At 45.3% G+C, this 22,392-nt stretch overlaps 1 protein-coding gene across 4 annotated transcripts in view; it reads right to left on the reverse strand.

Annotated features, from left to right (window-relative positions):
• Nucleotides 1-2,216: 2,216 nt before the first annotated feature.
• TRIM67 (tripartite motif containing 67) overlaps nucleotides 2,217-22,392 on the reverse strand; it is a 31,007-nt gene continuing 10,831 nt past the window's right edge. Inside the window, exons 4-11 of one of the 4 annotated variants that reach the window (XM_064158493.1) lie at nucleotides 21,055-21,165; nucleotides 16,452-16,605; nucleotides 13,623-13,780; nucleotides 11,726-11,905; nucleotides 11,213-11,216; nucleotides 9,727-10,030; nucleotides 4,581-4,743; nucleotides 2,217-2,914 (exon numbers count right to left, since the gene is read on the reverse strand). In XM_064158493.1, the coding sequence (XP_064014563.1) occupies nucleotides 2,849-2,914; nucleotides 4,581-4,743; nucleotides 9,727-10,030; nucleotides 11,213-11,216; nucleotides 11,726-11,905; nucleotides 13,623-13,780; nucleotides 16,452-16,605; nucleotides 21,055-21,165 (1,140 nt within the window). In that variant the 3' untranslated portion in view covers nucleotides 2,217-2,848. Of the gene's footprint in view, nucleotides 2,915-4,580; nucleotides 4,744-9,726; nucleotides 10,031-11,212; nucleotides 11,217-11,725; nucleotides 11,906-13,622; nucleotides 13,781-16,445; nucleotides 16,606-21,054; nucleotides 21,166-22,392 lie in introns of all 4 variants that reach the window. The other 3 variants (XM_064158492.1, XM_064158491.1, XM_064158490.1) reach the window with 3 other exon arrangements.

Here is a 22,392-nt window from a genome sequence, read left to right on the forward strand (position 1 = left end):
GAATGTATATACAACTAACATATGCAACCACTTTGTTCAGTGTGTGACCTAGGCAAAGTTAGTCTTACTAATGCAGACTGCCTACTTCTAACTGCATTGTTTTTATTTTATTTGCTTTTTCATTGGGTTAAAAGGAGACTGTAATGGTAGCTAGTCCATATCCTACTTCTATATTAGAATGTGTAGGTGATAACAAATGAGCATCTCTACTGCTCTGAAGCACATCCCAACCTACTGGCCATATTTCTGTTAGAAAGTAGTAACCTCTATCACTCACTGCTTTCTTCCTAAGGTATAATACACCAGGAACCAATACCAAAGCAACTCTGAAAACCAGAACCCAGTACTGCAAACACTTCTAAACCCCATTGAGGATTAATTTTAAACATCTGGCAGTTGTTAAAGATTGGAAAGATGTAAATTCATTTGAGTTTCCTTCACAGAAGCTAGGAGTAAAGACAAAAGTTCAGTTCCAACACAAACAATGCCCTTTTGTTTTTAACACAACAAGTGAAAGTGGAGCACCTTCTGTACTAAAATTATCATGGGATGTTTCCCAATATAAAAAACTACCTGCAACTTATGTACAGCATTCCCATACACTGCTCTGACTGGCAATACTCAAAGCCAATGCTACAATTACAACAGTAAGAGAAGAGCACACTCAAGGAAATTCAGGGTCTGGTAGCATTCTAGCTGAGGTAGGTTAAAACAGACCCACTAATTAATTAGAAAAACCTGCACACGTTTATATAGTATTAAAAGAAACTGAAAATATTAATACAGTCGCTGCTATTCTTTAAGAAACCAAGATGAGTGCAGCAGAGTTATTCCAACATCTACAAGTTTACTAATGTAATCCATTCCAGACTTTGAAGCAAGTGCTGTTGCTTTTCCACTTAAAAGTTTACAATGGTTTTTCCCATTGTTGGTGTTATTTCCTATTCCCATCTTGCTATCACTGAAGGTGCACTGCTGTTCTGCAGGAGACGTCGGCTACAGGATGCTTGTTTGGTTATAGTAAGTATGATAGCAGACAGCTTTTTGTCTGTGCAATGGCCCAGGACTGTTTCATTTCGGGCTGCCACCCCCTCCCCACAACGGCTGTGTGGTGGCAGGCTCCTAGGGAGGATCCTAGCTGCTCTGCCACCGAGAAGCCTTGCCATTGCTCACCTCTACCCGAGTGGTGTGCTTCAGCCAGCGGCCAGAAGTGGACCTGCAGCAGGATGCTCTGGGGATGGCAGGCTACCTGAAGGTAAGCTTGTGCCATTTAACACATGGCTATGATTTAATGCAAGGCAGTGTGCTGAATTTTGATTGGGATACTTCTTTTGGGGGTTAATAATTACACCTGATAACAGTAGGTGTATGCATATGCTGGGAGAGGAAGATTTGTGTAAGCAGCAGGATTTAAAACCAAAACAAACTGTATCATTGGGGTTTAAGAGTTTGTCTTTTTCTTGTTTGATAGCACCATGCTTATGTAGGATTAGAGTGACCGTCTGAATTCTCATGGACTCAAAATCTGCTGCACCTTGTCCTTGCACATTGCTGCTGTGCACACACATACACTTGCATACATTAACTGTGTTCAAAGGAAAAGAAGCATACACACGAATCACTGTGTTTTCTGACAGCTGCAAGCCAGTACCAGTCCACAGCTGTGGGAAAAGCTCCCTGTTAGACCCTGATTGTCATGGGCAACACCTGAAATAGCTGCTTGTTTTCATGGGAGATGCCAGACAAAGCTAAGTCTTGCAAAAGATTTATGTCCCAATCGAGAAAAAAAATCTTGGGGACAAATTTCATATTAACTCTAAGAATCTCTCTTGCTCAAGTGCTTCATTAGGATCAAGACATCAATTAGCTTGCACCAATCTAATAGAAAATTAAGGCTTCTGATCTCAAAGCCACACTGGAACTACAGTTGCCCAGGGCTTATCAGGATCAAAGCTGGAAAGCACCATTTCTCTGCACGGGATACTTTACATGTGCCACATTCAGACAAATGTCTTACCAAATTAATTCAAAGGGATCTCCCCTGCACTGTTTTTCAAGGGCTGTGCTGATAACCACAATCAGATCTTCTGGATGTGATAGTCTCCAGAATCAAACAGCAAGCACTAAAATGAATCAAGGATATTTTTCTCTCTACTTTTTGTATCTGAATGCTGCATGTATTATGGTGTTAGCTAAAATGTGTGCAGTTATCACAGCAGTGATGGAAACCAACCTTATTCTTGTTGCAGATAAGTTCTGCCATGGAATTCTAGAGGAACTTTACCCCATAGCTTACTGAAGGAATAATTAATGATCACTTGAGCCCCTGAATGTTAATGGACAACCAGGAATTTTTGAGCAGCCAGCCTCACCTTAAGATGTTGAATCATGTGCTTTCTTGGTTTAAGGACTTCAGGTGGCAATGGCATTCAGTGTACCTACTGGTAAATTGCTCCACCAGCTCTTGCCCCTTGGTTTTTGTCTCACCCATTTTTTTTCTGGGATCCCTAGTATCTTTTAAGCACAAAACCAGCCACGAGCAAGAAAACACACTTCTGCTTTACATGTTTGTGTATGTGCGTGCACATAAGTGTACATACGTATGCAACGCAGCGTACATCTGTTCAGGTACCCATCTGCAATCAAGTGCCAGTTCAGCAGTTATGCTTGCTATGGCTGACCAAAATGGAGTGGGTTAGCTGTAAGAGCAGACAGTTAGGTGAGCAATGTGCTGTACAATGTTCTAAGTCAGGGAAAAGAATGGGGGTTTTTTACCCATTTACTGAAAAGTGTCAAACCACACAGGGAAAGCTTGCGGGATATAGCAGAGGAGTGGGCAGAGGTTTCACTAGTTGCTGGGCAGCCTGGACTGTTTTACACATTGTGGCACCTCCAGTCCTGTGTGCAGAGTCACCTGTACAAAGAAGAAATAACATGTAAATTCAAAGTTCAGACATCCTCAACAAAATGCATTTGTTAAGGCCAAGAGCAAGCAAATGGCAGAGGAAGGGCTGTGGGACTTCAGATGGGGGCTTCAATCATAGAATCATAGAATCAGTCAGGGTTGGAAGGGACCACAAGGATCATCTAGTTCCAAACCCCCTGCCATGCCCAGGGACACCTACCCTAGATTGGGCTGATCAGAGCCTCATCCAGCCTGGCTTTAACATCCTAAGGGATGGGGCCTCAATCACCTCCCTGGACAACCCAGTCCAGGCTCTCATCACTCTCATGCTCAACAACTCCCTCCTCACCTCCAGTCTGAATCTCCCCACCTCCAGCTTTGCTCCATTCCCCCTAGTCCTGCCACTACCTGAGAGCCTAAAATGTCCCTCCTCAGCTTTTTTGGAGGCTCCCTTCAGATACTGGAAGGCCACAAGAAGGTCACCTCACAGCCTCCTCTTCTGCAGACTGAACAACCCCAACTCTTTCAGTCTGTCCTCACAGCAGAGCTGCTGCAGCCCTCTGAGCATCCTCATGGCCCTTCTCTGGGCACTCTCCAGCATCTTCACATCCCTCTTGTAATAGGGGCTCCAGAACTGGATGCAGTACTCCAGGTGGGGTCTCACCAGAGCAGAGTAGAGGGGGAGAATCACCTCCCTCCACCTGCTGGCCACACTTCTCCTGATGCAGCCCAGGATCTGGTTGGCTTTCTGGGCTGCAAGTGCACACTGCTGGCTCATGTTGAGCTTCTCGTCCACCAGCACCCCCAAGTCCCTCTCCTCAGGGCTGCTCTCCAGCAACTCACTGCCCAGCCTGGATTTGTGCTTGGGATTGCCTCCACCCAGATGCAGGACCTTGCTCTTGGTCTTGTTGAACCTTATGATGTTGGCTTGTGCCCAGCTCTCCAGCCTGTCCAGGTCCCTCTGGAAGGCATCCCTGCCCTCCAGGGTGTCTGCTGCACCACACAGCTTGGTGTCATCAGCAAACTTGCTGAGAGTGCACTCAATGCCTCTGTCCATGTCACCAACAAAGATGTTGAACAAGACTGGTCCCAGGAGTGATCCCTGAGTGACTCTACTTGTCACTGGCCTCCCCTTGGACATGGACCCATTGACAGTCACTCTTCGAGTGCGTCCATCAAGGCAGTTCTTTATCCATCTGGTGGTCCACCCATCAAACACATGTGTCACCAACTCAGAGACCAGTGTGTGGTGTGGGACAGTGTCAAAGGCCTTGCTCAGGTCCCTGCTTTCCTTACCAGTGATGCTCACGTTTCTGTCCCTTGCCAATGTTAGTATATCCAAACACAGGATCTAAGAAGAGTTACAGTACCCCTGTTTTTCAGTCAGGCTAGCTGGGGAGGCCTTGTACTGCTGCTTTCCAAGTGGGGCACTGCAGCTAAATAAGTACAGGAATTAGCATGTGCAGGCACTTCCACTGGGTTTTAAGCATTCCTCCTCATATCTGTGAGGCAGGGCAGGAGGTCAAATGTAGTGTTTCAAAAAGTGTTAGTTAGGTGTCAGCCTGAGAAGGCAAGAGCCTATCTGCAGACAACACTGCCAGCCCCAGAAGCAATGGCAGCATGCATTCTGTTTCAGATGAGGAGGGTAAGTGGGACTGAACTGCAGAAGGCTTACCTGGACATTTCGATTGAGGCTTAATGCAGGCATGAAGACACCCTCGACATTTTCAAATGCTGGAGGTCCTTGCTGCTGCCCATTTATGTAAAAGGTCAAGTTGTGCTTGTTCAGATCCAGGAGCACACCAACAGTGGCACCTTTAGAAACTCCTCCTTCAGTCCTAAGGTAGAAAGGGAGCACACTGTTGGCCAAAGCAGAGTCCTACCCCACTGCTGTCTGTAGGACGAGGTTGTCTTACGAAGCAAAGGGGTAGTGGAGCAGTGTGGTGAAATGGTTACTTCTGCAACATTTGACAAGGAATGACCTACACCTTTATCCAAAACATACATACCATATTCACAGGAGCTTAATGGAGGGGTCCTAAAGAGAAATTAGGTCATCTTTCCTGCAATTTGCAATCTAAGAGCTGAAAATGGAGTACAGATACAATAGGCCCCCTTGGCTGATAAGTGATAGGGAGGCAGGCGAGTGGGGCAGGTCACTCCTGAGTGTGTGGGACAGGAGTCTTGGAGACCTGGCTCCTCAGAGCATCCCTGCTATAGCGAACAGATGCACAGCAAGGAATAAAAAGCATAAAGGTGGTTTATTGGGCAGTCATTTCTAATTGTTAAGCCTGCTAACATCTCAAGATCCAGACTTCCAGTTTCAGCACTCACCTTGGGATCCCCTAAGGGAAACCAGCTTTCCAGAGACCAGGGAGATAGCACAGGTACAACAGATAGTGGTTTTGGGGAGGAAGGGAAGGTGGGGCTGGACAGAGATAAGCATAGGTTCCTGACTGACAAGTTGCTCAGCAAGTGTGCAGGCATGGTTATTAATACCAGTGATAACTGGTTGTGTCAGGAGCAGATGTTGAGAGCTAGTGTGGTATCAGAGCTTGCCAGGGCAGACTCAGCCAGTCATTACACGCTTGAGCAACTTGACACTAATGTACTTTGATTTGGGGGTTAGCCCAACCCAGTATTACTTTAAAGAGTACTGCGCAAAATAATCTACTAGATAGGCAGATTTGCCACAGGCACTGCTGCTCTGCTAATATCACAGCGGCTCTGTGATGGATTTAAAGCCCAATGATTTGTTCAGGGTAAATCAGGTTTCAAATCATTTGCACTAGGAGAGGAAGCAGCTGTCTTTTGTCCCACACACTACCATCAGGCACACAACAGTCACAAAATTAATTCCATTTTTAACAAAAAAAAAAAAAAAGGGGGGGGGGGGGATGAGAAGAGAGGGACCAAAATAGTGTTAGGAAGAATATAGTGCAGGATGAGACATTTTCATCTAGTCCACTAGGTGTCATGAACTGGTAACATGACAAATGGCATTTCCTTTGAAGGAAAAGGAAGTTTTATTTGTGGCATAATAGTACAGAATGCCAAGTTGACTTAGAATTCATAGAATTATTTCATAGAATCAACCAGGTTGGAAGAGACCTCCAAGATCATCCAGTCCAACCTAGCACCCAGACCTATCCAGTCAACTAGACCATGGCACTAAGTGCCTCATCCAGGCTTTTCTTCAACACCTCCAGGGATGGCAACTCCACCACCTCCCTGGGCAGCCCATTCCAATGCCAATCACTCTCTGCCAACAACTTCCTCCTAACATCCAGCCTAGACCTGCCCTGGCACAACTTGAGACTGTGTCCCCTTGTTCTGTTGCTGGTTGCCTGGCAGAAGAGACCAACCCTCACCTGGCTACAGCCTCCCTTCAGGTAGTTGTAGACAGCAATGAGGTCACCCCTGAGCCTCCTCTTCTCCAGGCTGCACACCCCCAGCTCCCTCAGCCTCTCCTCACAGGGCTGTGTTCCAGGCCTCTTACCAGCTTTGTCGCCCTCCTGTGGACACGTTCCAGTATTGCAACATCTCTCTTGAATTGAGGAGCCCAGAACTGGACACAGGACTCAAGGTGTGGCCTGAGCAGTGCTGAGTACAGGGGCAGAATAACCTCCTTATCCTACTGGCCACACTGTTCTTGATCCAGGCCAGGATGCCATTGGCTCTCTTGGCCACCTGGGCACAATGCTGGCTCATGTTCAGCTATTATCTACCAGAAGTACCTCCAGCTCCCTTTCTTCCTGGCTGCTCTCCAGCCACTCAGTCCCCAGCCTGTAGCACTGCTTGGGGTCATTGTGGGCTAAGTGTAGAACTCTGCACTTCATTTGACTTCTTCATTTAAATGACTTCTTAATTTAAAGCTCTTCAAACAATAATAGCGTAGCTGAGATTCAAGAATTGGCTCTGACTTGTGTTAGATTTCAAACTTTACCATTTTCAGGTTCCTTTGGTTTGCTTTCTGGTCTTATAAGCATTAATAAGTTTCTTCTTCAAAACCATCACATAAATGATTCTCCAACAGCAGCTAAGATGCTTATCTGTCCTCCGTAGATCAGTATCTAGACTGCTTTTATTTGAATCACTCAATCATAAAAGTCATGAGACTGTGGGAAGCAACAATACTATGATCTAGACCTATTTACAAACAGATTCCTTTCTTCTTCTTTCTTTGCCTTCTTTTTTCCCCCCTTCTTTAGGAATGGCTTTGATTGTAGGGCATAAATTTTATGAAATCCTTAACTGTTTCCACAAGACCATTCCAGCTAATGGAGTTAAAAACCTGACCTACTTGACTGTCATGGTTAAAAATATAATGCCTAGACCTAATTTCATTGAAGCGCATGTGATTTCATGAGGCTGTGTGGCCTTTATGAGCATGATGCACTTGAACAGATATTCCGTGGCTCTATCCATGCCTTGGATGTGCCTGCCAAGCCTTTGTGTTTTGTCCAGTAAAAAATGGGAAACTACCATCAACAGAAAGCACTTTGCTCTCCTGTTTAAGAAGGATGATTGGAAATCCAAAGTGGTTTCATTGTATGCGCTTCCCAGAGAGAAAGCTTTTGCCTAGCCAGCATGTTGCATTTTGGCAGAGACAGCCAGTGGCATCCTGGCCTGCATCAGGAACAGTGTGGCCAGTAGGACAAGGGAGGTTATTCTTCCCCTGTACTCAGCACTGGTCAGGCCACACCTTGAGTCCTGTGTCCAGTTCTGGGCTCCTCCATTCAAGAGAGATGTTGCAATACTGGAATGTGTCCACAGGAGGGCGACAAAGCTGGTGAGGGGCATGGAGCACAGCCCTGTGAGGAGAGGCTGAGGGAGCTGGGGGTGTGCAGCCTGCAGAAGAGGAGGCTCAGGGCTGACCTCATTGCTGTCTACAACTACCTGAAGGGAGGATGTAGCCAGGTGGGGGTTGGTCTCTTCTCCCAAGCAACCAGCAACAGAACAAGGGGACACAGTCTCAAGTTGTGGTGGGGGAGGTCTAGGCTGGATGTTAGGAGGAAGTTGTTGGCAGAGAGAGTGATTGGCATTGGAATGGGCTGCCCAGGGAGGTGCTGGAGTTGCCATCCCTGGAGGTGTTGAAGAGGAGACTGGATGAGGCACTTAGTGCCATGGTCTAGTTGACTGGATAGGTCTGGGTGCTAGGTTGGACTGGATGATCTTGGAGGTCTCTTCCAACCTGGTTGATTCTATGATTCTATGTTGGCTGCTGGGAGGAGTATGCCAAAGACCAAATCCAGAAAATAGGTTTCTGGGACAGTAGTACACAGAATGGTTGCCAGTTTTTTTTCTCCAGAAAACAGAAGCTGTTTCACAAAGCATTAAAATTAATACAGCTTAACATTACTTCCACTCTAAATCAAACTAAGATGTTAAAGGGACAGAGAACCTTTAGACAAGTTAATTATATTATGTTATTTATAATGTCTTAGGACATGATCTAAGGTCTTTGGAGCCATGGAAAATATTCCAATTTACTTCAGAGAACTTTATATCAAGCTATATAAGATTCTTCCACCTCTCTGTAATGAACTGTAAAATAAAACTATGTTTCAAATAAGAACTCCCAGCAGCTGCAGTGTATTTACTTAAAATACAAACTTCTCTGAGGAGTTAATAACTGCATTTCAGCATTTTTAAAATCACTACAAGCCTTTCTTTTAATCATTTGCTATAACAGAAGCAATACCTGACCTAGTGAATGTGCAAGACCTGCTTGGATAGTCAGAAAAAAAAATTAACCAAAAATTGATTCCTGGTCTTCCACAGATCTATTACATGCCCTTGGTCTGTCAATTTATTCATACATCAACCTCTCAGCATGACAGAGTAGGTACAAACATGCAGCATTTCCCCAAATCATACAATCATAGAATCAGTCAGGGTTGGAAGGGACCACAAGGATCACCTAGTTCCAGCCCCCCCTGCCATGCCCAGGGACACCCTAACCTAGATTGGGCTGATCAGAGCCTCATCCAGCCTGGCCTTAAACACCCCAAGGGATGGAGCCTCAACCACCTCCATGAGAAACCCAGTCCAGGCTCTCAACACTCTCATACTCCAGAATTTTCTCCTTAAGCCCAGTCTGAATCTCCCCACCTCCAGCTTTGCTCCATTCCCCCTAATCCTGTCACTCCCTGAGAGCCCAAAAAGTCCCTCCCCAGCTTTTTTGTACGCCCCCTTCAGATTCTGGAAGGCCACAAGAAGGTCACCTGGGAGCCTCCTCTTCCGCAGACTGAACAGCCCCAACTCTTTCAGTCTGTCCTCATAGCAGAGCTGCTGCAGCCCTCTGAGCATCCTCGTGGTACGTCCCTGGACATGCTCCAGCCTGCCTACATCCTTGTTGTAATGAGGGCTCCAGAACGGGATGCAGTACTCCAGGTGGGGTCTCACCAGAGCAGAGTAGAGGGGGAGAATCACCTCCCTCCACCTGCTGGCCACACTTCTCCTGATGCAGCCCAGGCTCTGGTTGGCTCTCTGGGCTGCAGGTGCACACTGCTGGCTCATGTTGAGCTTCTCGTCCACCAGCACCCCCAAGTCCCTCTCCTCAGGGCTGCTCTCCAGCAACTCGCTGCCCAGCCTGGATTTGTGCTTGGGATTGCCTCCACCCAGATGCAGGACCTTGCCCTTGGTCTTGTTGAACCTTATGATGTTGGCTTGTGTCCAGCTCTCCAGCCTGTCCAGGTCCCTCTGGATGGCATCCCTGCCCTCCAGGGTGTCTGCTGCACCACACAGCTTGGTGTCCTTCCTCTGATGCACAGCAGAAATAAAGGTTACAATGAGAAAAGCCTGCGAGTGGCACTTACCGATTGGTGTGAGAGTTGCAATGCATGAACCAGCTGCGGTTGTTGTCAACGTACATGGCCCACGCCTTGTCATCCTTGCCTAGCATCATGTCCTTGACAACATTAATCCTGGCAATCCCAAAGGCTGGATCTGGATGGTTGTCATACCGGTCCACATGCAGTTCCCAGTAATGCACACCCTTGGAGAAGGCTGCTGTGCCAAGAACAACCCGGTCATCGTAGCTGTTGCAGGTGGCAGTCTGGTTGTCATTCGACAGCACTATGTCCCTGTGAGCTGAGGAGGGGTCGAAGGTGAACCAAGCCACTGTGGAAGGTGAAAAGGAAAGGCAGGATGATGGCAGAATGGGCTGTGTTCAAGCATCGTCTACTTTATTTCTATTAGGAGAACAAGATTCTGCTTTCCCAAATAGCCTAACTGCCCTTCCAGGTAATAGAGATGAGCCTTCCTCCTTGTTGTAAGCACTGACATATTTCCTCGAGCTGGTACCCTGCTGTTTGTCACTCCAGAAATACCTTACATTATCTGTGCTTGTTCCTCTGAATGTAATCTGCTAAGGGCACTGACTTTCTGTTGTCACACAGTAACAAGACAGTCATAGAGGAGACAAAGCACAAATCCAGTCTGGGCAGTGAGTGGCTGGAGAGCAGCCCTGAGGAGAGGGACTTGGGGGTGCTGGTGGACAAGAAGCTCAACATGAGCCAGCAGTGTGCACTTGCAGCTCAGAAAGCCAACCAGATCCTGGGCTGCATTAGGAGAAGTGTGGCAAACAGGTGGAGGGAGGTGATTCTCCCCCTCTACTCCACTCTGCTGAGACCCCACCTGGAGTACTGCATCCAGTTTTGGAGCCTCCATTACAAGAGGGATGCAGGCAGGCTGGAGCGTGATCAGAGGGCTGGAGCACCTCTGCTGTGAGGACAGACTGAAAGAGTTGGGGCTGTTCAGTCTGCAGAAGAGGAGGCTGTGAGGTGACCTTCTTGTGGCCTTCCAGGATCTGAAGGGAGCCTCCAAAAAAGCTGGGGAGGGACTTTTTAGGATGTCAGGGAGTGACAGGACTGGGGGGAATGGAGCAAAGCTGGAGGTGGGGAGATTCAGAATGGAGGTGAGGAGTTAGCTGTTGAGCATGAGGGTAGTGAGAGGCTGGACTGGGTTACCCAGGGAGGTGGTTGAGATCCCATGCCTGGAGGTGCTTAAGGCCAGGCTGGATGAGGCTGTGGGCAGCCTACTCTAGGGTAGGGTGTCCCTGGGCATGGCAGTGGGGCTGGAACTAGATGATCCTTGTGGTCCCTTCCAACCCTGACTGACTCTATGATTCTAAATGTTTCTTCATGATAAATAAGCTACTCAAATAGGTGAACAGGTTCAGAATCACCTTTAACAGAAGGGAGTTCTGTCTGTGCTGGTGAGGACTGACTTCACTTGTTTACTAAAGGGGGAAAACCCCAAACAAGCAAAAGACCAGAAACAAACAGTATATATATATTATACTGGCCTATTTTGGCAACACAGAATTAAAGAGTAAGTGATAATAGCATACATTTCTCAATTCATTACGATATCCTTAATGAAGCTGAACTTCTTGCAATGCTCATATGGGTGTCAACTATAATTACAGAGGAACAAGCACGAATTCCCATCTCTGTATTATCAAACCTTGCTGTGAAATTGAAGCAGCAGCCAAGGAAACAGCAAATTCCAGAGGTATATGTGGAATCAAGTGGCACACAGCTATCCCCTGTGTTGCATAACTCCTTCCGATTGCTAAAGCAAACAAGAATCTTAGCTGGACCTCAAACTTCTACAATCAAATCTAATTGAGTTGGTTGAAACCAGCAGTGTTAGTGATAATGGGAAATCCTTAAAGTGCTAGGAGAAGATCTGGGTCAGTGTGCACACTCAGTTCCTGGCCTCTCTGCTCAGATGATGCAAAATCTCCATGGCAGTGAATGCCAAAAAGACATTAGTGGGTACAAAGAGATGCAAGTGTCCTGCCACTGAGACCAGCAGCTTTACAATTAGAAAATGGCAAAAATCCAACTCACCATCTGATGTCTGCAAAATAACTGTCTTGCTGTAAGGACCAACTCCTGAGGAGTTGAAAGCTTTGACTCTTGCATTATAAGTACTGTTGAAATGAAGACCATCAATGGTGCAGAGAGTCTCCTTGCCAACATACACTTCCTATACAGTCAACAGCAAAAAAAAAAAAAGGAGAGAAAGAAGGGGCATAGTTTAAATCTCTCTCTGTACCTTGTGATCAGATAAACACTTCTAAACATAAGCCACAAATCAACAGCTTCTCATTGCATCCCAGGATATAGATGTTATGCTGTTTAAACATGGACAGCCACAGCAGTGGAGACATCAGGAACGGACAGCAGTAGAGACACTAAGGTGAAGATGAATCTGGAAGGGTACAGCAATAAAGGGCAACATAGAAATACATTAATCTTTACCCTTTTTTTCCAATATCTACTCCAAAGCACTGTTTTGGATAGTAGTCAGTGTCTGAGGTTCTTATAATTACACAGAACTGAAAAAAGGGGCATGGAAGAACAATAAACTAAGCAAGCACAGCCTACTCTGTTGGAAAGGTTGACTCATGCCTGTGTTAAAATACTAATTTTGAAATCTGCAAATACAGAGACAGAAGAAATTGATCTCCTAAAGATTAGGATCACATGATGAAACAGTAACTAGACAAGAGACATCACAGAAGTTTGCAAGGACTTATTAAACAGCAAGCACTTGGGTAATGTGAAATAGTTCTGGAGGGAACATCTAGGCAGACCAATGAAGAGAATCAGTCAGATTATATACTCAGTGATGAACTGAAAGAAGCCTGGAAAACTCATGTTTGTGGCAAAAGAGAACAGAAAATGGCAGAAAAGGAAAAAATGTCTCTCTTGGCAGTGGTTTGAATGCCACAATTCCTTTCCACCTACAGTTTCTCAGATTCTGTGAAACCTATCTTTATTGATGACCTGGACCAGGAGATTGTTGTGCCAGGGCAGGTCTAGGCTGGATGTTAGGAGGAAGTTGTTGTCAGAGAGAGTGACTGGCATTGGAGTGGACTGTCCGGGGAGGTGGTGGAGTCACTGTCCTTGGAGGTGTTGGAGTCGAGCCTGGATGGGGCACTCGGTGCCATGGTCTGGTTGGTTGGACAGGGATGGATGCTAGGTTGGGCTGGATGAGCTTGGAGGCCTCTCCCAGCCTGGTTGATTCTATGATTCTATGGTCTAGTTGACTGTCTAGGGCTGGGTGCTAGGTTGGACTGGATGATCTTGGAGGTCTCTTCCAACCTGGTTGATTCTGTGATTCTGTGAGTCTGTGAGTCTGTGATTGAGTCCAGCATCAGTAAGTTTGTAGATGACACCAAGCTAGGAGCAGCCACCCCATTGCCACATGTCTGTGGAAAGCTTCCAACAGCCTGGGCTTATTCACTCCCAGAGGAAAGACTTAGCAATCCTGTATTTTTATGCAGGATCCCATTTTTATTCATAAAACCAGGAAAAAATGAGTTGCACTTCTGAACCAAGAAACTCAGCAACTGGATTAGGGTGCAGGAACAGAGGAGAGCATCAAAGAAATGTCTATTTTGTGGAATGAAGCACTTTCAGCTAGAATGAGATTTTCTGCTCTGGTGCACTCCAGATGGACCTCAAGACCCCCTTTGCCAGAGCCCTAAGGATAAGCTCAACAAGACTTCCTATCCAAGCCGGGAGTCCTTCAAATAAGCAGCATGTGCACTACTTTCTACATCCACACAATGAAAGCAAGAATGGTTTGACAACCTGTATCTTGCCTACCCCTTCTTCCCACCCTCAGATGCAAATCCCCATCCTGAGGAGACTCAACATACAAAGACAGACAAATAAACGCTGAATGAAATTCTCACTCGGAATTGGCCACCATCTCCATCATCAAGCTCCAAGATATAACCCTCCACCGGGTTGTGGCTCAAAGGTGGCATCCTCCAGGCCAATGTCACGCTGTTGTTCCTGGTGCAACACTTCTCCAGCTGCAGCAATGGGACGGGTGGCACTGTAAGAGGAACTGGGTACAGATTAGTGTAACTCTGCCCTACCCCGTTAGTCTGTGCTGCAAGCAGTATGGTGACCGCTCACCTCCATCCCCTTGCAAGGGAGTCAGTATTCAGTCAGAAAAGGGTCCAGGCCCTTCCTTGGAACAAAAGGCAGTAGAAATTATACACAAAATGTCAATACTTGGTTAGACAAATTATTTTGCTGAAGTACATAAACAGGAATGCATCTGGACATGCTTCTGGTGCCTCCTAAGAGCTACAGCCTGGAGACTTCACATATGATTTCCTTCCCAGGGGGTCACTGGCTGGAAGAGCTTTTTTAATCACTGTGCTAGTTTGAGGCTAAGTGGAATATTGTAGTGAGAGAAATTAGATCATAGGCTGGGAAAAGGCAACAATGGTGATGTCTACTTCACTCATAGGCTTGCTGAAATGTATAAAAACAAGAACACAAACATAGATAATCAGCATATCAGAGCTTCACTGTGATTGTACAGTAAATGAGAGTGCAGCAGGCAGCACTAACTTTCATAAAGCTCCAGTGAATCTGGCTCAATTAAGGTCTCCTAAATCTTCATGCTTAAAGCCAGATACCGAAAGCCAAATACCTAAGCTGCTCTTACCTCAAGTGACCTGTGGTTAATTAGAAGTCTAAGTGGATAGTTTAACTAAAGTTTTTACATGTTTGGGAAGAAGAGTGGGGGAAGGTTAGCATTAAATATATTTGACAATAAATATGGCCATCACTAAATATAAACTGGTTAAAAAAAGGCAAGTGCAGAGAGTATTTGGAGAAGTTTTCTGAGTGACATTCTTTCTCATTTAACTCTGCTTTCCTGCCTGCCAGCATTTATAAGGAATACTTGACACATGCTTTTCAAGTAACTTTAACACAGTTCCTTTATGCCAAGATGCAAACCATTCTTGGTGAGCTGACTTTGGTCTTTACCCATTTATCCATTGTTTCTCCACATATTTATCTGGCAAAATATCCACCCCTGTTATTTTTGCCTTGGGGTTGCTAGGTTCACAGTTAAGGTCGCAGAGAATAGATGAACTGAACAGAAATCTTTTTGCTTGCATGGAGTAAAAAGAAAAAAAAAGCACATCTGACATCATGATTTGATTATCCTTAACTCATTCACTGACTTCTGGCAGCCTCTGCCCTGTCACCCACGTGTATAATTAGGCTTGAATCACCACTGAAGGAAGTTAATGGCATCATTCCCAGAGACCACAATGGCCTTCAAAGCCAGCCAGTCTGCAGATCTATCTAATTCTGATGCAGTCCTCATTCTGCTCTATATAAACCAAACTCATTACAAGCACATGATGCTAATAATTTCTTTTGCTACTGTTTATCAGCTTCTGCTTTTAAATACTTTTTTTTTAGCTTCCTTTCCCTTCAATGTGCCCTTTGGAATCATTCAGATAACTTGAATTTCAAGATCAGGAGGTATTTTACTCTTCCCTGGAATCATTCAGATAACTTGAATTTCAAGATCAGGAGGTATTTTACTCTTCCCTGGAATCATTCAGATAACTTGAATTTCAAGATCAGGAGGTATTTTACTCTTCCCTGGAATCATTCAGATAACTTGAATTTCAAGATCAGGAGGTATTTTACTCTTCCCTGGAATCATTCAGATAACTTGAATTTCAAGATCAGGAGCTACTTTCTTCTTCCCTGGAATCATTCAGATAACTTGAATTTCAAGATCAGGAGCTACTTTCCTCTTCCCTGGAATCATAGGTATTCAAGACAAGACTGGCTGAGGCACTTAGTGCCATGGTCTGGTTGATTAGACAGGGCTGGGTGCTAGGTTGGACTGGATGATCTTGGAGGTCTCTTCCAACCTGGTTGATTCTGTGATTCTATGATTCAGATAACTTGAATTTCAAGACCAGGAGCTATTTTACTCTTCCCTGGAATCATTCAGATAACTTGAATTTCAAGATCAGGAGCTACTTTCCTCTTCCCTGGAATCATAGGTATTCAAGACAAGACTGGCTGAGGCACTTAATGCCATGGTCTAGTTGATTGGACAGGGCTGGGTGCTAGCTTGGACTGGATGAACTTGGAGGTGTCTTCCAACCTGGTTGGTTCTATGATTCAGATAACTTGAATTTCAAGATCAGGAGCTACTTTCCTCTTCCGTCTCATGAGATTTTTTTAAGCTGGACACTGTTTGCAGCACAGCCTAAATATAAATCAGAGTTTAGGGTTTTTTTCCCCCTATTCAAGCCTATGTGTGCCTAGGGGGGAGTATTTATTTACTACTTTATCTGTTCCTGAAAAGATTGGGGTAATTGGTATTTTGGATTAACCATACTGAATCTAGCAATACAGTAAAATGACATAAAGTTTGATGCAGTTAGTGTCTTTTTAATCTTCAAAGCTGGTAGATAGCCTTACTCTGAAGAATTTACCTTTTCAACTCTTTAATTGCACCTGCTATCTGTCTGAGATGTTCATGTCATTGCATGTGAGGGAAGTACACCTTTGTAGCAAACACCCAGCAATCTGAATTAGCTTGAAAACCTTTTAAAACTATCCAGCAATTTGAAGTCATTTCTCTTTTCTCCTTCCACGCCCCCATCCCTCTCAGTACTGTTTTACCACATGCATACACACAAAAAAGAACAGAAAAAAACCACAATAAAATAAAAGCTCACCCCTACATTTCATCTGAATAAAATCCAGCTGGTGAATTGACTGCAGCAAAGGTTCACTGTCCAGAGTCAAGTCAAATTCAGCAGATACTTTTGGCTCCAAGGCTCCTTTGACCCACTGTTCCTGAGATACCTGAACGCGCTTGATTAAAGCATCTGAAATCTGAAAGAGTATCAGGCTTACAATGAAATGGGAGATACATACACCAAAAGTGCCAGGGGAGCCTGTGAGACACAGAACAAACACAGTAAGGCTATGACAGCACAACAACTTAGGTGGGATCTGGTGGGTTTTGGGTGCGGTTCATTCATGCAGGGTTCTGCACTTTGGCCACAACAACCCCAAGCAGTGCTACAGGCTGGGGATAGAGTGGCTGAGAGCAGCCAGGAAGAAAGGGAGCTGGAGGTACTTCTGGTAGATAATAGCTGAACATGAGCCAGCAGTGTGCCCAGGTGGCCAGGAGAGCCAATGGCATCCTGGCCTGCATCAGGAACAGTGTGGCCAGTAGGACAAGGGAGGTTATTCTGCCCCTGTACTCAGCACTGCTCAGGCCACACCTTGAGTGCTGTGTCCAGTTCTGGGCTCCTCAATTCAAGAGAGATGTTGAGGTGCTGGAAGGTGTCCAGAGAAGGGCAACGAAGCTGGTGAGAGGCCTGGAACACAGCCCTGTGAGGAGAGGCTGAGGGAGCTGGGGGTGTGCAGCCTGGAGAAGAGGAGGCTCAGGGCTGACCTCATTGCTGTCTACAACTACCTGGCTGTAGCCAGGTGGGGGTTGGTCTCTTTTCCCAGGCAATCAGCAACAGAACAAGGGGACACAGTCTCAAGTTGTGGCAGGGAAAGTCTAGGCTGGATGTTAGGAGGAAGTTGTTGTCAGAGAGAGTGATTGGCATTGGAATGGGCTGCCCAGGGAGGTGGTGGAGTTGCCATCCCTGGAGGTGTTGAAGCAAAGCCTGGCTGAGGCACTTAGTGCCATGGTCTAGTTGACTGGCTAGGTCTGGGTGCTAGGTTGGACTGGATGATCTTGGAGGTCTCTTTCAGCCCAGTTGATTCTATGATTCTGTGTTACTCCCTTTCATCGTGTCTTTTCAAAACAAATCACACCTCAGGATAGACAGGAAAAAGTCACATTTACAAAGCCTGTTATGCTACATGCCATTGCCCTGAATGCCACAGATACTTTTGCACTCTCTTCTCAGATCTCCACAGCCTACTGTTGTTCTCCTGTTTAAAAAAGCAGTTGCACAGAGAAAGGCTTAAATGTTAGATGGTTTTTCCATTCAGTGCATCAAAGTTGAAAGGAATGAAAAAATCCAAATGGAAAGGAAGGTGGATATTTCACAGTATCACAGTATCATCAGGGTTGGAAGAGACCTCACAGATCATCAAGTCCAACCCTTTACCACAGAGCTCAAGGCTAGACCATGGCACCAAGTGCCACGTCCAACCTTGCCTTGAACAGCCCCAGGGACGAGTGCTAAGTTGTCAGATTTTCAAAGAATAGGATGGATTTTCTATCATTACATCAAAACTGAATCTCATTTTTAAAGCTTTGCTCTAGCTCAGCTCACAGACCATCAGGGCAGAAGTTTGACTAAGAATATCACAATAGACTCTTCTGGAAGTAACTCCTCTGGCTGTGGAAATCAGTGAACTCAGCTGTCCTTGAGTTCAGTGAAGCTGCTGTTTGTCTATGTGGAGTTCCACCCACTGAGCTTCTTGTAAGTCACAAGGAACAGAATTTTCTTCTGGACAGGCCAGAGAGAGTTTTTCTTTACAGCAGTAGTTCGGATACCTTTCCTTGTTACTGTTACTGGAAGACACTTCTGCCTGAGTCCCTGCATCAATAGCTCCTAATAAGACTCTGCAGTGAGCAGACAAGCTTCTCCTAGCCTTCCTACAACAACAGAGTCACTTACTGGGATGCTAGATCCCTTGGCTGTGTTTCATTATACTGACTGCTGGAGTAGTTGCTCCAAGTAATACAGTACTTCAGTGTTTCTTGGTTGTCTTGAAAGCCTCATTAGATAAACCAGAAAAGGGTAAAACAAAAAGCTTTTTGTTTTGGTTTTTTTTTTTGTTTGGTTTGGTTTTATAAAAGGTGACTGAAAAGAATGAAGCAACAAAGGCTACAGGAAAAGCAAACCTAGTGAAAATAAAACATTTTTGTAGCTAGCACATAGGTTAAGACCGAAAGCTTTCATTCATCCTGCAGTATCCAACTGACAGCCTGCTAAAATCTGTGTAGTCTTAAAATTCATAAACAGCACACATTGCCCGTTCTTGCTTGAGACCAGAAGTGACAGCAGCAATCAATCTGGAGTGCTAACAGGTTTGAGTTGGGTGGTTCTCATCCTGTTTTTTAGGGATGCTATAACAGCTCCCTGGATTCGTGTGTGCAGCATGCCCTGTTCAGCTGACAGCCACATGCTGCTCGATGTGCCTTTCTCCCTAGGCAATGAATAAAGCAACAGAACTAATAGAGAAAGGTAAAATAATTAATACATTCAATAGAATTAATTGGGCAAAATAATTAATTGGATTAAAAAAAAAAATGTAATGTTTTATCTCATCAATAGACACTTTCACTGCTTGCATGTAAGAAACAATATCCTGCAAGGCTAGGCCATTGTGCTGGTTTGAGGCTAATTGGAATATTTTAATGAGAGAAATGAGGTCATTGGTTGTGAAAAGAAAATAATGATGAGGTCTGTATCATTCACTGGTTTGCTGAGAGGGATAAAAAGCCAAACTATAAACAATCACTCTCACTTGGGACTGTGTCACTGGATCTAATCACTTCCTCTTAACTCTGTTTAAGATCTTTCCATAAATCTTGGCTAACAAAAAACAATGTAAGCTTTGCTGGCTTCTGCTTTTGTCTGTCTGTCTGCCTGGGAAAAAAGTAGAGGGAGAAAGAGCGGGTTAGTTTTGAGCCCTTCTGGGCAGTTTCCATTGTCTGAGAGGGAGTTTGGATTTCTGCATGATTTCTAATTTGGATATAATTGTAAATAGCTGTAAATGCTTGTAAATACATTGTGCATATCACAGGATCACAGGATATTAGGGGCTGGGAAGGGACCCAAAGAGATCATCGAGTCCAACCCCTCTGCCAGAGCAGGACCACACAACCTAGCACAGATCACAGAGGAACAAATGCATCCAGACAGGCTTTGAAAGTCTCCAGGGAAGAAGACTCCACAACCTCTCTGGGGAGCCTGTTCCAGTGCTCTGTGACCCTTACAGTAAAGAAGTTCCCCCTTGTGTTGAGGTGGAACCTCCTGTGTTGCAACTTACACCCATTGCTCCTTGTCCTATCCCAGGGAGCAGTGAGCAGAGCCTGTCCCCTCATCCTGACAGACCTCAGATATTTATAAGCATTTATCAAATCTCCTCTCAGTCTTCTCTTCTCCAGACTAAAGAGCCCCAGGTCCCTCAGCCTCTCCTCGTCAGGCATTCCCTCTAGTCCCCTAATCATCCCAGTAACTCTCTGCTGGACTCTCTCCAGTAACTCTCCCTGTCCCTCTTAAACTGGGGAGCCCAAATCTGAAGGCAGAACTCAAGATGAGATCTCGCCAGGGCAGAATAGAGAAGAAGGAGAACCTCCCTTCATCTGCTGGACACACTCAATACACCCCAGGATCCCATTGGCCTTCTTGGCCACAAGGGCACATTACTGTCCCATGGTTAACTTGTTATCCACCAGGACTCCCAGGTCCCTCTCCACAGGGCTGCTTTCCAGCAGATCACCTCCTAGCCTGTACAGGTGCAGTTTATTATTCCTCCCCAGGTGCAGGACTCTGCACTTGTCCTTGTTGAACTTCACCTGGTTCCTCTGTGCCTAGCCCTCCAGTCTGTCCAGGTCCTCTGGATGGCTGCACAGCTTTCAGCTGTCTCAGCCAAGCTTGTAAATTTTGCCATGCTGTAAATACAGCTTCATCTTACTTCCAAGCTGTCTGAGCTAGTCTGGTAAATTTGAATAGTGTGTGGAGGGGAAGGCTCCTAGCCCACCTCAGCCATATTTTTCAAAGAAGGGCTATCTGGATCCTCCAACTTCAGGACAGGTCTTGGAGCCCTTTGAGGTGCAACAACCTCGGTGAAGCAAAGCTACATGGAAGCTCTTAAGGCTGGATTTCCTCACAAGTAAAATGTTGACAGGGCTCTTTCATGTGGGAAAAGGTAATACAAAGGGGAGAAGCAAAAGGAGAAGTACTGTGCTGCTGAGCCATAGATCTCTCAGAATACATCAGGGAGCTCTGTAAGTCCCTGTGCTGTTTGTCAGGTGAAAAGAAAATAATCTTCTGCAGGAAGTTATCATCTTTCTTTTGGCCCAGAAGGAAGGGGTGGCAAGTGGAAAGACATCAACAGACAGGGAAAAGTGGTGTGACTGTTAACTCCAGACCTTGGTCAGAGTGCAGCTGGTCAAAGCCATCCTCCTTTTGCTGGGATGCTCAAGCAGCCAACAGGTCCTCTGACCTTTCAGAGACTACTAACAGGAGTTAAGGTGATGCTACACTGAATGTGGAAGTGGCTAACTAATAAGGCTGTGCATTTTTAGATTTAACTTTAAACATCTTTAGGGAGTTTTCTCCCAGAAAATCAGAAGAAAAATACCTGTAAGAACCCAGAGGGATCATTTTCTTTGATAACTTCTAGGCAGTACTCCATGAGCCCTGTTGACTGGCGTAGCTTCAGCGTACAGTGATTTATCTGGTCCCAAACAACCTGGAAAACAAGCATCAGTGCTTTGGCTTACAGTGAACTGTGTAAGATTATTTCAGAAGAGACAGCAAATGGAAAAGTGTGCTAAAGCTATGCTTAATTTAGCTGCCATATGGCCATTGCCATATCTCCATCAGCTACACTCATTTGCTCTCTACTGTAAATACCGATAATTAGCTTGGCAAAATGCTGTGCACAGGGAATCTCAATTTTCAGAGCAGATTAATTGCTCAAAGATCAGGCTTGCTCCAGGCAGAAAGAGCACAGAATGTTTCTGCATTTGTAGTACTCACATTTACAATCACACATCCACTAAAATCTGAGCTTTTGAAAAATCCTTCGCTTAAAAGGCAAACATTAGAGTGGATAGCTGAAGGAGTGGTTTCTTAGAGACTATATTCCCACTGTTCACAGGATCACAGGATCAAAGGATGTTAGATGTTGGAAGGGACCACGGAGATCATCGAGTCCAACCCCCCTGCCACAGCAGGACAATACTACCTAACACAGATCACAGAGGAACACATCCAGACAGACCTTGAAAGTCTCCAGAGAAGGAGACCCCACAACCTCTCTGGGGAGCCTGTTCTCTTCACATTCACCACTGATCCTGCTCTTCTTAGGAACACATGACTGGGATTAAGAAATAAAAAAGCTGCATCTCGTTTTTACAGATTTTAGACTTGATTCTGCTGCCACATGGCTGTAGATTAGTCCTAACAGCACTAAGCTCAATAGCTCCTCAGATACAACAGCCTAACAAGAATGAATTACAGGATCAGTTGTGCTGTTAGCAGTATGTCCTAAGTGTTTGTTCTTAGGAGGGGGGGGGGGGGGAAATGGTGATCTCAGGCAGATTCTATTCAGTCAGCAACATTAGATATTTCAGTTCTTTCTTCTGTCTAAGACACTGTGCTGTTACTGGCACTATAGTACCACAGTCAGATGTGCAGCTCAGCATTTCAAGCAATGTGTATTTAGATATTTTCTTCTGTTTCCTGACTGCTACTTTCTAGCTCTTACAGCTTTTTATAGCATTCATAGCTTTTTTTCCTCCCCACCTACCTTTACTGTGTTTCTTTAATATCTTTTGAGTGGCATGGGGATTTCTGGAGGTGGCTTGTGGTTTGAAGAGACACCAAAATACCAGCATTTTATATGGGCAGAAGGTCCCAAAATCCAATTCTCTCACAGGTTTTACTGATAAACATCTCCAAAAAATACCCCCAA

Source organism: Pogoniulus pusillus, chromosome 18, assembly GCF_015220805.1.
Source record: "Pogoniulus pusillus isolate bPogPus1 chromosome 18, bPogPus1.pri, whole genome shotgun sequence".
Taxonomy (NCBI): domain Eukaryota; kingdom Metazoa; phylum Chordata; class Aves; order Piciformes; family Lybiidae; genus Pogoniulus; species Pogoniulus pusillus.